This window comes from Pholcus phalangioides, unplaced genomic scaffold (assembly GCF_987345545.1).
Source record: "Pholcus phalangioides strain wild (caught in Gottingen) unplaced genomic scaffold, Ppha-v1.0 ptg000014l_1, whole genome shotgun sequence".
In the NCBI taxonomy this organism is placed as follows: Eukaryota; Metazoa; Arthropoda; class Arachnida; order Araneae; family Pholcidae; genus Pholcus; species Pholcus phalangioides.
In genome coordinates, this window is record NW_028301607.1 from 9,021,089 (window position 1) to 9,037,626 (window position 16,538).

A 16,538-nucleotide genomic window follows, 5' to 3' on the forward strand; every position below is an offset into this window, starting at 1 on the left:
TTATAGAAATAATATGTTTGTGTGTATTATTTCCCTGGGGCCACATATTATTGCTTCTTATTATATTTACGATGTCGTTCGCTCGACGGCACGCATTTTAGGAAACGTAACTCTGTATAACTGTTCGTTATACTTTATATATATATATTTTTTTTTTCCATCCTTAACTTTCTGGTAATGTTCCATTAACTCAGAGACTGCCGCCACACAAGCACTGACAAGTGGGTCGTTGGAGCAATTACTTCTCACTCATGAGTGTGTGACTTGTTTCTGGATCTACCTGCCATTCATCCAGCAAAAAAAAGATCAATAATCAAAACAAAACTGTCAAGAGAAGGTGAAGCATTTCTTATAAGGGGAAAAAAATAAACTTCCTGAAGTGTTGAAGATTTTAAGATTGGGAAAAGAAACGAACGCATACATCACTGAACCTGCTTTTTAACATATTTCACAGCCTTATCGCTCTAAATGCCGGTTATCAGAAGAAAAAAAAAAATCTGATTAATCTGATGTCTCGTGAATTGGAATCCACGATAAGAAAATGAACTCAAGTCCGCAAAAACATCAGAAAACTTGATCTGCTATACACTACCTGGACAACAACAACAAAAAAAAGCCGCATACACTTTTTTTTGGATCGCCTTTAATACAAATTAAACACGCATTCGACATGCCATTTATTTAATGATGTCATGCAGTATCTTGTAATCTTAACACCCATTTTTTAGCTGGATTTGCTTCACCAAAATGCCCGGTGGTCCAAGAGTAGTCGAATACCTTGTCAGATACTTTTAATATCAAGTTACATAGGCTGTCGATTGGATTTGGGAGGGGACCTGACGGATCAAATACACGTGTCCGAATAATGACTCTTTCAAAAATATATTTTGGCATCGTCATTCCCAACGGTTCTATCGTCTTCAGAGAAGAAAATAATGCAGAATACTTTGGAGAAACTGCGAGACACCCAGGCTCTGTCACGAGAAGTAACGTAAGAACTTCACCCTCCCCCCCCCCACACCAAGAAAACGTGGGCATTTCCAAAAAACCCAGAATTTGAAGATTACATACAGTGCATTTGTTGTATTATGTAAATCGAAAAATAATGTGGAAAATCAAAGTGCAACGGGCACCAATAATAATAAATGCAAGTACAGAAACTTGTATATAAAATCAAAGCGCAAAATGGTGCAATCAAAATTTCAATCAATTCGCTAACCTATGTACGACAAAAAGTAGCACCTTATTCCGCATGAACAGTTCAATCCACCACTCCAGTTCACTCTCGAGCACAGCTGAAGAGACCACGATAATTTCTTCGGAGCTTCACTGGATTTTCGAATTCATCATGATCCTCGCTCAGGAACAGTCACCAACGCACTGTCAGAGTGGTGAAGACGCGGAGATCTTCTTACGGTGTCGTAATGCCACAAATGCGGGAAATTGTGATACTAAATACGGGATATTTGTGATTCTAGCCAAAAGATGTCATTTACGACAAATTTGCTAATTACTGCAAAATTGGGGGAAATAAAGCGCTGTGCTACAAACCACAATAAAAAAATTTATTTGACGAAAAAACATTCAAACGAATGGATGACTATATTTCATTGAGAAAAACAAAGGGAACTCGGATCTTAAACACTGTAAAATACAGGACAACGCCAATTGTCATCAAAAACGTTGCTATAAGTCCGCATTGTAGTTAAAATCACTGAAAAATTGAAGGAAAAAATGTTCAACCTGACAAATAAGCAAGATGAATATTTGTATTTATAGTCATTTAATAATAATTATGAAAACGCTGTTTGTTCCACAATTTTAGTAATAATTTAAATAAGCGTTGTTGAGAGAAAAAACTAGGCAAATGTGTAAAACAATTCGGAACAACTGAAAATACTGGAATTTCCCGTAATACGGGACGCAAGTGGTCTGTCGTTTCAGATATTTTACTGGTCTCTGGGTTTGGAAGAGGTTGAGAAACGCTGCTGTGATGTAAGGTTGCCGGGAATGGCCCACGATCGGTGACAAATAAGATCAGCTCCGGTGACCAGACTCTATCCACCTCCTTAACTTCATGAGTTGATCTTTCAGGCACCTCTTGCATATCCCAATCTGGTTGCATGTTTCTCCAGAGGAGTGACTTGGCTAAGAGTGCAATATATATTTTTTTTTGCCAGACAGTGTACATAGCCCATTTAGTAAGTGTCTTACATACAAGAATTCCCCTAAAAGGAATGATTTGCATTGCACAGTCAATAAGTTAATTCCGAAAATACAGTGTAGCTATTTATTGCCTATAACTATTTTACCTGCTGTTATAAGCTCTTCAGACTTCCACTATATTTAACATTTTCTTATTTACTAATAAATGTCTCAAGAGTTGCTTAATTCCATGAAACATATCTCCAGCGCTAGACAAAAATAAAAAAGAAAGTTTTCTTCACTGCCACTGATAAAAGGGGTTTTTCTTTTAAGTGATGAGCTAAGCATCTCTTTTCTTTACAAGTCCATCTGTTTATAAGGAAGACAGATGTCAGAGGGAAGACATGTGACAGTTCTTGGTAAATGAACACACAAATGAATGGAACAAATAGCATTCTGAATGAGGCAATGAGTGTAGACCAAGATGCAGTATTCATCCATGAATATATCACACACAGCTTTACTTTTTTTTTTTTTTTTCCCTCATGCAACACAACTACCATTTCTTATATTTTCTTAAAAAGTTTCATTACTTCCTAGTTTTTGTGATCATCTCCACCAGATGAGCGCCACTGAGCTTATAACTGCTACCAGCATCAATTGTTTCATGCTGCTTGCTGCCAAAGATGGTTAACCGTAACAGTGCATTTGTGCATCTACTTTTAGTGATGTGTATGTTTAGTAGGGTGCTGTCACCAATCTTTCAATTGGAAATGAGAAATTTACAATGATGAGCCTTTTCAAATAGGAAGTTGTTTTCAAATTCATTACAACATAAAAAATAACAATGAACACCAATTAGGCTGAATGCGAGAAAAGAAAGAGGGCTAGATCAATTCGGAAGTCCGGGGAGGCAAAAGGAACATTTTTGTTCTGGTGGTTTAAAATTTACAATTGTTATCTGCTGTCATTCACAGAGGCTGATTTTTTTTTATTTTGCCACCCTTCTTTTATCATAGTGTAATTTTCTTGATCACTTGTGGCTCCAATTTGTTGCTCTGGGTAAAGCTCTACGAGTCCTCCGAAAACCTGCTTAGTCCCTTGCCCCTGTAAAATTGCTGGTTGCTCACATTCTTTCACACTCTTTCTATAGGTAACTCCCATACTTACACTCACTGATGTGGTTCCTCACTCTCTAGGTCACTCCCATGCTCACACTCTTTATGTTACTCTTTTGATCACTTAGTGATCTGACAACTTGCCTTTTAAGTCACTCATTATTACAGTCAAACCTCATTAATGAGTCACTCTTGGGAGAGCAAAAATATGACTTAGTAAGCGGAGTGACTCGTTAAACGAAGTAAGCCATAGCTGTCTCAATTCCTGCCTGAGAACAATAGGGACTTCCAAAACGTGACCCGTTAAGCGGAGTGACGTGTTAACCGGGTGACGCACTAATGAGGTTTGACTGTATCTACTGACCTGGCATCTCTCTATGTCACGCTTTCCATAAATCACACGATCGCACACTGATTTTGTCACTCCTATCCAAACACACTCTCTAGAGGTCACTCTTATATGCTTTCATAATCTCTACACCACGCTTTTAATCACCCACATGCTTTTACGTTGTTTTGGTCACTCCTGTGCTTGAACATTCTTTTAGTTACTCACTAAAATGTCACTGACTCTCTAGGTAGATGAAGATTTATGGTTTTATCACTTTTCTTCTTTCTTTCATTCTTCTTTTATCTTCATTCTTCTTTCTTCATTTTTTCTTTCCATTGTATTATAATCTACTAGATCACCAATCCCTCAAAAAATAGCCCCAGCTTCCAATAAATATGCCAATGAAATCCTTCCACGAATACGCTAATCTGAATGAGTAATCAAACGGTTCCTATCATAGGGGATATAGACTTGAAAGTCTGGGGCACAATGATGCCAATTCTTATATACACACATATACATTAGATCAGTCAACTCCACCGCTGAAACTGCGGAGCAATGCCCGTCTGTATCTCCGCCCATGGTTCGTTCCTATCAATCTTTAAAGTGAAAAATGTTTTCTTTTAGCTTTTGTCAACTTATTCATTGTAATATAAACATAAAAGAAAATAAAACCTCAAATTTATTCAAGCTTTCTTACTTTTAGCAGATAGACATTTAAATATTAATTACTGCACTGTTATGAATATTCTAAGAATGATGGAATGCACATTTAATCGGGAATAACACATTACAGATAGATTTTCTCTCCTAACGATAATTTCATATCACAAAATATGTCCATACATACATCTCGAAACTGATTTCCATTTATGACTAAGCATGTGTAGTTATGACGTTTCTACTCATAACTGGGAGCAAGCACATTTTCATTCAAAAGAAACCATGAACCCAACTGCAGAATAATGTTCATTAAATAATTTCCACGATTTCTGGAAGTATGACATTCTCTTATTGACACTCTCTCATTATGCAAATTGATAGGTGGATATTTCTAGCCATATAGGAGTTATCATTAAAATCACTTTTCGCAGGGGGCAATGATGTTCTTAAGATGGCCTTGCCCCCTGTAAACACTCATCTGATTGGGGGAAACTGGATAATATAGGTGGCATGGAACACTAGGAGTGTTGTGCAATAATTGCAATGAAAGTGTGTGTTAGACTTCGTCTTATCTTGGATCGTTCAGCTGTCTGTGCTCGAGTATCTTTTGTCTTTCTCATCCACCAGATGTTTCTAACCAGGCTTCACCTACAGATATTTTCTGATAAGCAGCATCCCTTTGTTAGTCTACCTCCATGCAAAACAGCTGGCACTGGTCTCGACCATTTAAACCATCAAAAAATGCTCATCACCTAAAATTTTCCACCCGAGGCTATAACCCACTAAGTCCCTTATAAATACATATCTGGTAAGAGGGTGCCTGGATAAAATAGGTGGCATGATCCAGGAACACTGGAAATTTAGTACATAAGTCTCCCCTCCCCCCATAGATACATGTCTGGTAGGGGACCCTGGATAGTATAGGTGACATAATCTAAGCACGGAAGCCCAGACATGACGAAAACATTTGACGGTGGGCTGATAATTGTCATGATAATCTGCATATATATGGGACTCAAGCCCATATAAAGGAGGTGGAATGGTGTGCTGCATTGTACATTCATTAAAAAGTTATTGGGGGGGTTCAGCACCCCTTCACAAAATTTATTGGGGGAGGGGGACCATGCAGTTTCAGCCCCCCCCCCTGTTCTAGCACCTATGTCTAGAAACATTAGGGATTTTGTGCATGAGCGCCCCCTCTACTGTAGATACGCACCTGGTGATGGGGAAGAAGGGCTGGATATAGGTGACATGATCTAGGAACCTTGGGAGTGTTGTGCAGTAATTGCAGTGAAACACGTAAAATGCATTTGAGGTATAATTGGAAAGTGCGCATTAAAATTGGTCTCACCTTGGATTGTCCAGCTGCCTGTGCTCGAGTATCTTTTGTCTCTCCCATCCATCAGATGTTTTTACCCAGGCTTCACCTGGAGACCTCCAATCTTTCCCGATGAACGGCATCCCTTCGTTATTCTCTCTATCTCTCTCTTTATGCAAAACAGCTGGCGATGGTCGCGACCATTTGAACACCACCAAAGTCTATTTTGTGGACAAAACACAGAACTCTCTTTTTATATCATGCGAAGTTTTTGTTGATGGTCGTGACGTCACAAAAACATATGTGTTCTCTTTGACTGCTCACGCTCTCGACTGATCCAACAACAACAAACCTTGAAAGCGCTCACAAAAATATTGCATCATGGGATAATTACGTTACCGCAGACTCCGGGTATTTTGATTGGTTGCGCACTGCAATCAGTGAAAGGCAAAACGGCGAATCAAAAGTCTTGTTTTATTTTGAGATGCGCTGGATTTCGTTAAGAGATGTGCTGTGATTGATACGAAAGTGGGTCCAGGAGATTCATTTACTAGCTGATGATATTTGATGGAAAAAAAACCGCATGAGAAATTCCAGCTTAGCATATTTTTCAGCAAAAAAAAAAACAAAAAAAAACGAGAAGTCTTCGGATCCTGTGAATTCGTGAAAACATAGAAATTCGCCAATTGCTGCCAAAACTGATGCCAAAGGGGAACGAGAACTATGACGGAAATCACTGCGAAATCACAAATGGTGGGAAATGAAGCATGACAGATCATAGTGGATTGAAGTAAATTCTTGGAAAAACCTTCAAAATTACAAATATGTACGATGAATATTCATTCGTTTCCATATTTGCACTGACCATATTTTTTTCGAAAAAACTAGGGGGGGAAAATCCGAATGCTAAATCAAATATTGATCAAATTACCATTTTGTTTTTGATAATAGCAGATTTTATGTTTGCCCAAATGAGTGTGGCCATATTTATTTATTTTAATTTTATTTTTGCTTCGTATTGTCCCGCGTTTAGACTGACCAAGTATGGTCATTTTTATGGTTTTTGTCCATACATCCAGTTCGAGTGGTGGTTCACTTACGTCAGCAAATAGCCATGGGAGCATGAAATACTGTGTAATCTGTCCAAGTATTATTTATGTTTATTTTGAATGCCATGTGAACGAAAAATAAGCATCATCCCCTACTGAAGTGCGTGCTCATGCAAATTCGTAAACTCTTCTCGAATGTTCACTCAAAAAAAAGGTCATTTATTGAAATTATAACATAATTTATCACATTACATGAGTATTATTATGAATTATTATATGATTTTATGTACAATTATTATGAATATTGCAGAACATCATTCATGCTCAACCCATGGCCCACGGGTCAAATATGACCCCTCAGGGTCATATTATTATGTCACTTAATTATTCCGCGATACATTTTAAGATCACTCAAGTGGTCCGCGGTTTGAGTATGATGACGAAAGGCCGAGGTTGAGTTTAGTGAGCAGCGCTTTTTGCTGTAGTAGAGCAATTTGACGGTCCGCGGTACGTTTTCAGATCATTTTAGTGACCCGCGGTACATTCCTAGATAACTTAAGTGATCCGAAAAGCAGTTCCACATCACGTAAGTAACCCTCATCACATTTCCAGATCACTCAAGTGAATTGCGGTGCAGTTTCAGATCACAAGTAGGTTGTTGCACATTTGCAAATCACTTAAGTGACCTCAGGTGTAGTTTCAGTTCACAAGTAGGTTGTTGCACATTTGCAAATCACTTAAGTGACCTCAGGTGTAGTTTCAGTTCACTCAAGCGGTCGCACGTGAAATCACTCAAATGAACTACGATGGAGCTGTTCTAGATCACTTACAATACATACATACGTCCAAATTACACTGATGATTGCTACCCCTAAAAACATTTGGTGGGTTTTTTTTTTTCCATTGCCAATAACTTACCTTTGTGCTTCAGTTCTTTCAAAATTGTTCATTGACGACCGGAGTGTTTTTCAAGCCAATGGCTATGCAGTAGCCACCGTTTACATTTCTGTGATTCCCAACTTCAAGGCGCAAATGCTAGTCGATCTTCCCATAAGAAAGTCTCACCACAGAGTGCAACAAACCTACAAGGTCACAATTATTCAATCATTATATTTCTCAGATAGTTAAAAAAATTGATGTCAGATCTAAACACAAAAAGCCTTACACGCAAACAAACTTCACGGTAGTTTCACAACACTTAAATGCACATTCCAACATGTACTGATTCGTTAGAAGTTCCACAGAGGAATATAGACAAGGTGAATGTGTGGTTTGATAGCCACCATATTTATAGTCACAATGGTAGTCGGCTGAAGTTGGGTTTCTGTAGTTCCCAACTTCGAGGTGTGAATGCGAGTTGAAAAGTCTCACCACAGAGAACAATAGGTCTATAATGCTACAAATATTCAATCATTTTACTTCACTAAATTCACCTCTGAAATATAGATGATAGCAATGAAAAAATCCGTCACAACCCTGTATGCACACTCAGACTGTTGGGTACACACACTCACACTTCCAGCACAACTCACTCTGTAGTGAATTGCTCATGACGATAGAGTTGTTCTCAGTTTGAAAGAAAGAAAATCGTAGTTTTTATAAGAAAATCACTGATTATAACTGCTAGATTATACAGCAGTTACATAGAATCAACCGCTTATAAGAATCAAATTAGGGCTAATATCCCATAAGTGAAAGTGCCGCCAAATTTGTGATTGCGCCAAGGTTCTGCCCACTTGATGGCCCAAATTTTTCTTGATTGCCAAATATCTTAGAAATTGAACATTTGTGCAACATTCAAATACAAAAAAGAAATGAACACAATCCAAAATACAAAAAGAAAAAAAACACCAAAAATCAATCGCTTACAATTTAATTCTTTGAGTTCAATCTCTGTTTGAAACCATTTCAATTGCACATTTTGAGCAAGAAAAACTAGACTTTCTTCCGCTAGTTAGAAACTAGCTTTTGTTGAAAACAAGTGTTTTTTTCCCCCCATCAGATTAGAGCACATGCATCCTGGAGCACTACTAGGCTGGAATCTTTTGCGCCCCCCCTCCCCGTCATGAATTTATTGATTTGGAAAACCAAAAATGATGAGAATCCTCCCTTGTGTGAGCCCCAGGGTTAGAGATTATTCATCCATAGAAAAATTAATGAGCCAAGAATGTGTATTTAAATAACGATCACCATGATGAATGCTGGAGGAGTAAGACATTCACAACAAAAAAGAATTGGAAATGGGAGTAAAATAAATAAGGATAGCACGTTGGCTTGAAAACATTCCTGGTGGCAATGAAAAGTTTTGAAAGAGTCAAAGCGCCTAGCTCTCCAACTAAATGCATAGAATATAGCATATTGGAGGAGTATTCACGTTTATTATCTATTCATGTTTACTATAGAGTTCCACACAAACTGAAACATTGGAAAATTCTGGCTTTTTATCTTTTTCATCTGGAACCATGGCAAATGCTTCACCGCTTAGTATACTTAGTAATGCTTCACCACACACAACTGCCTGGTCATGTTCTAGCCGCTAGGAATAAACCACAAAACATCATTGTGTGGTAATGGTTATGTACTATTTTTTTGTTTTGATTGGTTTTAAGGTCTGAAGATGAATCATCTGAATATAGATGCACTATCTTATTTGATCTGTCAAGTCTTTTTTTTTTCAGGGGCAAGACGGAGCTTTAGGGTTCCTTCAACCATAAAATAGGTGTTGGCAACCTAAGCAAATAGAAATGGACTCAAAAGTGCTGAACGTTGAACCCTGGTTTGAGCACAAGGTTTTACTCACACATCAAGGTGATGCCTACAGCATGGACTGTGTAGACATTTTACTCTGTAATATTGCAGAAAGTTTCATCAGAGGGAAAGATTCGGGCCAGGTACATGACTCATTTACCTGACGTAATTTTTATCACTGAGAAATGTTTGGAATCCGTCTTACACTATATTACATCTAAAAAGTTCTCTGAGACTTATTTTATTATAGAAGAACGAATGCCCTGGGCACAATTATGCATTTTTTGGCATTGTTCATACTAAGATTTAAATTGCAAGCCTTTTTTTGTAGCATCCTCTGGTGCTTTCATTGCTGTACTTTCTCGGAACCTGAGAATTTTCCCCCCTTAAGCAAAGACTATATCTGAGGAAAGAGTTATATGAAGACCACACAGAGGTGGGAAGAGTAATATGGATGAGTTCCGCAGAGGAATATGGATGAGGTGCATGTCTGGTTTAGTAGTAGTATTTTAATACACTACTACTCGTAACCAAACATGCACCTCATACACATTCCTCGATGGCAGCGGTTCTCAACCTTTTCTGACTCGCGGAGCACTATTCAGTGAATAATTTCCTCTGGCGAAGCCCTGTTTAACTCGAAGAGCCCTTTTTAGTATATCATTTATATGGCGGCACCCTTTAGGCCTCTTTTTTGTTTATCGAATTTATTGATTTATTTTATTGTTCTCGAGTGGCCGCGGAGCCCCTGAGAAGTTCACACGGAATACTTTAAGACATAGTTTCCCAACCTTTTTTGTCCCATCGCCCCCTTCTTCAGAAATTTTTTTCTCCCAGCGCCCCCCCAACGCAATCTAACCCATAGGATCCTATGTTGTACTCGTAGCTTCTACCGCCCCCCCCCCCGGAACATTCCATCACCCCCACCCGGGGGCGTTAACGCCCACGTTGGGAATCACTGCTTTAAGACATTTATTTTTAAAAATATTGTTGATACTTTGAAAATCGGAAGTGCCTTATGTGGTGATGACGAAGCTCATGTATAAAGAACTAAATTCTTCATTCAGCTTTGTTCCTTATAAACTGACCTGAAAGTAATTTTCAGTAATAATAAAGGACTAGTGGCTAAAAATCCGACATTCCCTGGTGAACTTGGCCAATCACAGAGGAGCGGGAGTGAGTTACTCTCGAACCGGTCGTTAATTCGTGTACAATACTTCGGAAACTGTCGTGACTTCGGACACTGTTCGGAACTTACAATGCGCAAGCGCGTTCTCATAATTTTGTAATATTCTGCACTCTTTTCTAATTTTTTTCTAGCTCTCATCTTTATTTTTTTCCATCAATATTTTCTACATAGTTCTCTTTTTTTCATCAATTTCCTGTTTGTTTGGGTTTATGTATTTGAGGTTAATTGATTTTTCTTTTATAATTATTTTTTCTACATTGTGTATAATTCTGTTTTTATTTTTCCTGCATTAAATACATTTTCCTGTTATTATTTTCCCTACATTACGTATATTTTTTTTATTTTTCCTACATTAAAAATACACTTTCCTGTAATTTTTTCTACATTGTGTATTTTCCTGTAATTACTTTTTTTACATTACATGTACCTTTCTGTTCTTATTTTTCCTGCATATTAAGTACATTTTCTTGTAATTATATTTTCTACAGTAAGTATACTTTCCTGCAAAGAAGGATAAAAAATCTGAAAATCCTCTCCTTGAGAAAATTCTACATACACCTATGCTTTCCTGTAATTAACTATATGTTTAATTTCTGTCCACCCCTTTTAAATATGAATCAATAGAATTAAAGAAATCTTTGGGATGAAATAAAATAGAATTTACAATGTCTAAGTCTCTTCGCGCATGCCGTTTCCATGATTTATTCAATGTGGGAATAAAAAAGGAACCGAAAACAAAATAAAGCTGTCTGAATTCATTAACATTCGAGCACTTTCAAAGTGGTTTAGTACAATTTCTGCTTGTATCGCTGAACTTTTGTGACAAGCTTATGACTTTTGAATTTAGAAAACTAATCATTTCCACAACCCTTAAGGTTTTTCTTGACTTGGCACACACTGTGGATACAACACATCCTCAGACCAATATTTTGGGATTACCTCATGATTAGTGGTAAGTTATTAAAAGTTGTTTTAGCCCCACTGTTTGGGATGGTCAGCTTAAGTTGGTTTTTAAATTTTAAGGTGCAAATCTAAGCCAAACTCCCATTTAACCCTTTAAATGGTTTTTGAAATTTTCCTGATCAGCATTTGAAATTGCCACATTTGGAATTGCAAAACCTTGCCATTACGTGTGTGGCTTTCTATGAAGAGAACCCTTTTTGTATTATTTATATCTTGAGCATATTTTTCTCTTTTTTTTTTTCTCGCTTCTTCTTCTTATCTAACCTAGAACAATAGCTAACTCTGCCCACTAACAGTTGATTGGTTGGAGGGGAATGAAAAACATTTTATTGTAAAAACAGTTTCGCTGCATTTTTATAGAAGACAAAATATTTCGGGGTGACAGAAATAAAGCCGATCAGGTTTGACATCTCGGGATTGCCACTGAAAGGGTAAAAAAAGTCTCTTTGGGCAGAGCAACACGGTCTATAATATTAAAAATTTAACTCGTGATTCTACCCCATCACTCAAAAAATTTCTGAATCGCACCTTCCGTTGTTGCCATTATTTATCTTAATACTAATTATTTTCTTCATTTATAATTTATTTTATTTATATTAATAAAACAAATCAATAATCTTAATCCAAATCAATGTAATATTTTGTGTCTGCGTATATGTGTGTGTATGTCATATTCATTAGATGATTTCTCTTTCTTGCATTTTTTTCATTGTTTTTTTTTAATTATTAGTTTATTATTAATATTTACTATTTGTGTTTGAAAATTAACTTAATAACAATCGTGTCCACCAGTATGGATCAACAACGATCCCTTGGATGGATTTTTTCTTCGTTTTGCCAATTTGTAAATTTTATGATGTGATGAATAAAATTGAATTGATCATGTTTATTTTTAATATTGTAGAATCGTGTCTGCAATGTCTTATTGATGGCCTTATCCTCTCGGCTATTAGCATAATTGTTTATTCTACAGTTTATATCTATTTATTCTACAGTTTATATCTGTTTATTCTACAGTTTATATCTGTTTATCTACTGTATATATATATGTTTATCTTCAATGTTATAAAATGTCTGATCTCATATTGATTTTGATGATCTGATCCTCTCTGCTATGTCAGGAAATTGCTTATTCTATAATGTATAAAAATTCAGAACACCATGTACATCTGCACAGTATTACAGAATACTATGAAAAATAGCATTTTCAATCTATGGAAATACAAGCAGCAATTTAAAAAAAAAATTTAAATTTCGAAATATATAAAATCATGTTTATTTCTAATTGCCTTTGGGACTATGACATAGTGTGTGCAACTTTGTTTATTATATTGCATATGACTTAATAAAAAAATTTGTGTTCAAAAATTTTTTCCCTCTCACTGTGTATAATTATTTGTGCATTTCTATTATTCTCACAACCGTTCAAATATTACGTAAGCACCAATAGGGAAAAATAGGGTTTTATATTTGCTTTTAATAGCAAGGAAGGGAGGGATTGGAATGAAGATTATCTAAGCATTTGGATGAGAACATATTGGCATGGCTTTATTCAAATCGGGTTTGAAGAAAATTGAATATATCAGTTTATCAAGGATACAGTACCTTGGCTAACAATTTTTTTTCATAGTTTTTCTGCCTTGGCTAACGGATGCGATTAATGAACATTTTCTTTGATATAAATGCAAGCAATGACATAAATCAGCTGCATCATGAGATGAATTTAAGCTAATCATTGTCAGAATGTCACTTGACCATTGATTTACTCACATCCCTTTTTTTGTAATCTTTTCCCCAGATGTACCAAAACACAAATGGATGGGGGGACACCTATACACTCGACTGCTGTGTTAACACTGGCTTAAGCAGAATAAAGCTGGTGTTTGTGTGCATAGTTTAAAATAAAAAGATCTTATCTTATACTCCTATAAATTCCCATTTATAGCTCTCAAAGCTATTCATTTTAGCGTTTGGTCAGTTTTTATCGTCTTTATAACATTCCTTGGTATTTTAAAAACAAACTTGGTATTTTAAATTTTGAGCCATACCTGGAATAAATCAAACAATATTCCATAGAAACTTATGGGAAACTGTGTTTCAACAAACAAAAGTGATTCTGGAGCAAATTTCTTCATGCAGTACTGTATCCTCATTCAGAGCCTCAACTAGATACTTTGTCGCGCAGGCAAGCCGGAATTTTGGCGCACCCCTTGCATGTAGAGGATGCAGTTAAAGAATGAATTTGACGCCCCCTTCTGGTTCAGCACCCAGGGCACCAGATTCGCCTGTCTTCCCCCCAGTTGCAGCCCTGTCCTCATTTCCAACCAAATCTAATACAGTACCTCATACGACTAAAGACATAATTATCAAAAATTTCCTGTTAATTGAGCATTCATCGCACTGATATAGATTTTTAATAGAATCATTTTTCATCCTTTTAATCAAAGCATTGATATGTGATTTGGAAAATTATGCGTCAGTACTTGGACCAGATTTTGACCACAATTTGACATTTTAATGAAATGAAACTCACGGGGCACTTAGATATGCTACACATACTAGTAAACAGCTCAGCAAACCATGCATTGAAGATTATTGTTTAGATGAAAGGGGTTTTGAAACCAACTTGATCGATGCTCTTCTGGGCATTCAAAATGTACATGCGCTATTATGGAATCAAAAAGTTATTTTTTCAGTTTTGCTGGCAAAAGATGTTAGTAAAATATTGTAAAGCACAATGGCAATTGATGGTTGTTTTGTTGATTGGTAGAGGTGCTCACCTCAGCAGTGCAATGTCCTGAAATCCCGATCTATTCTACTAGGTTGCTTCAGATCAACAAGAGAAGTAAAGGGGGGGGGGGGGGGGGGCTTACACAGGACCTACCTTTGGGGGGGGGGGGTACAGGGTAAAATATTTCCTCTCATCACAAGCTTTCAAAAAACATTTTAAATTTACAGAAATTAATGAAAACAGTACAGATATTTTTATACAATATTTCATTAAAATTATTAGAATTTAAATTTTTAAATTCAATTTTTATCTCTTGGAGGTCACGGGGGGGGGGGGGGTGTACATCATACAATATATTATTATATTCCCCCACCCGCGGCGTATTTCTCGCGAATGGGAAGGGCAGCCGAAGCCCCCTTGGCACGACCTCCTATATAACCTATCTAGGTGGTCGTGCCCTTGGTTAATAACGGTACTAATCTAGAAAGTTTTGGTCCAGTTTACTTGATTTTGCTGACAAGTGGGGTTGGGGAGGGGTAAAAACCCATAAAATTTTGCTTAAGTAATACTTGAACGGTTTATAGTTACGATTATTATGGAACTATTTTAACTTTTCTCCGGCTCGGAAGGTTTCAATCTGTTGTTTACACTTCTCTTACAGTGTTTACGCCGCTAAATTTACGGTTCGAGAGTAACTCATTCCCGCTCCTCTGTGATTGGTCGAGTTCACCAGGGAATGTCGGATTTTTAGCCGCTAGTAACAAAGGACCTCCACACAAGCGCAGATGACAGGAAAGATCGTAACAAATGAATTTTCCCACACTCTACTTTATAGTAATGTGCTGCCATCTAATGTCAAATTTAAAAGTGACTAATGTGGTGATGATGAAGTTTAAATCAAAAAACTATATTCTTTATTCCGCTCAGTTCCTTATAAACAAAGCTCATGAACTGAACTGGAAATTTAAACTGAAAGTTCGGTTATTTTATTTGAGCATAAGGAGACGTCCAAAACGAAGAACCTCTTAATGAGCAGACGACAGATGGTTTGTTCGGTTCCCTACAAGCTAAGCTCACAAACAGAACTGAAGGTTTGAACTACCAGTTCAACTATTTTGCAAGACACAAGGAGAAATCCGAAACAAGTAACCTGGAGAGAAGCAGACGACAGAGGAGTCTTGCATCCAGCTTATATTACTGGAAGGAGCATTCAGCCGCCGCGACTGCAGCGACATCAAATGTGAGGCGTGACTCGGCGAAAACAAAGTTCCCGCCTGGCAATTTACACATAGAAATGAACAGTTCGGTCTCTAAATATTGGGTTTTGAAAATTAAAATAAAAGAGAACTCTCATCTAAAGGTGAAAAAAGATTAAATTATTTATTTCATTAACACTGGAATCATTTCTTTCATCAATTCTTGGATTTTCCTTCATTATTTCTGAAATTTTCCTTCATTAATCCTTGAATTTTCCTTCTTGACTTGACTTGACTTGTTTTACGTCCTTTTGTACCAACCTAGGGTTTTAGGACGGGTAAAAAAAAAAGAAATATACAAGGTTAATGTGTTAGTTTGTTAGTTTTTTAGGGTAGGAAAAAATTTTTTGATACATCAACATATATGGAAAATACCATACATTTAGAAAATTATAAAATAACTGAAACATATACATAACTATACCCATTCACTTTGTATATACCACCTATACAAAACCCATACCAGTACACAGCTTTATCACAAATTGTACAAATATTAAATCAAATTCACAATATATACAGCACAAGAAATTTTCTCGCATCAAACCAAATAGCTACATACAAGAAAAACAATCATACTTGTATGATCCAACATAATTATTCATAACAAAAATCACAATACATTAAGCAAAAAATAAAAATAAATAAAATAAATTCCATAAAATAGACAAATGTATTATAAAAAAAAAAAATATATATATATATATACAAGAATTATAACGATGTTTGCAAGACATGAGTAGATGGAAAAACAAATCAGTGATATTTACATCAGATTAATCAGGGACTTGAGGGGAAGAAAGAGAGAGAGAGATAGAGAGAGAGAGAAAAAAAAAAAAAAAAAAAATTAAAAAAAAAATTGACTATTCAAAACAGGATGTATATCAAATTATCAAATTTTCAGAGAGAAAAAAAAAAAAAAAAAAAAAAAAAAAAAAAAAAAAAATCAGAATCTATTACATTTAGATAAATACACTTCCAATCCTTTGACAAATAATTTTGGAGGAGCAATAAACATAGCTTTCCA

The 16,538-nt window shown here is 36.3% G+C and overlaps 1 protein-coding gene and 1 long non-coding RNA gene across 3 annotated transcripts in view; one reads left to right on the forward strand and one right to left on the reverse strand.

The window, feature by feature from the left end:
* Positions 1-5,929, reverse strand: part of LOC149078098 (F-box only protein 25) — a 55,278-nt gene extending 49,349 nt beyond the window's left edge. Inside the window, exon 1 of the mRNA XM_089241694.1 lies at positions 5,609-5,929. Coding sequence (XP_089097820.1) covers positions 5,609-5,718 — 110 coding nt within the window. The 5' untranslated portion in view covers positions 5,719-5,929. The remainder of the gene's footprint in view (positions 1-5,608) is intronic.
* A 770-nt stretch (positions 5,930-6,699) lies between these two features.
* LOC149078099 (uncharacterized) lies at positions 6,700-13,237 on the forward strand. 2 transcript variants are annotated; one of them, XR_016193901.1, is made up of 4 exons: positions 6,700-6,838; positions 9,027-9,191; positions 9,303-9,515; positions 12,429-13,237. It is a non-coding gene; the product is annotated as an uncharacterized LOC149078099 (long non-coding RNA). The 2 variants fall into 2 exon arrangements; XR_016193902.1 differs by lacking the exon at positions 9,027-9,191 and having other exon boundaries at positions 6,741-6,838.
* Positions 13,238-16,538: the final 3,301 nt, after the last annotated feature.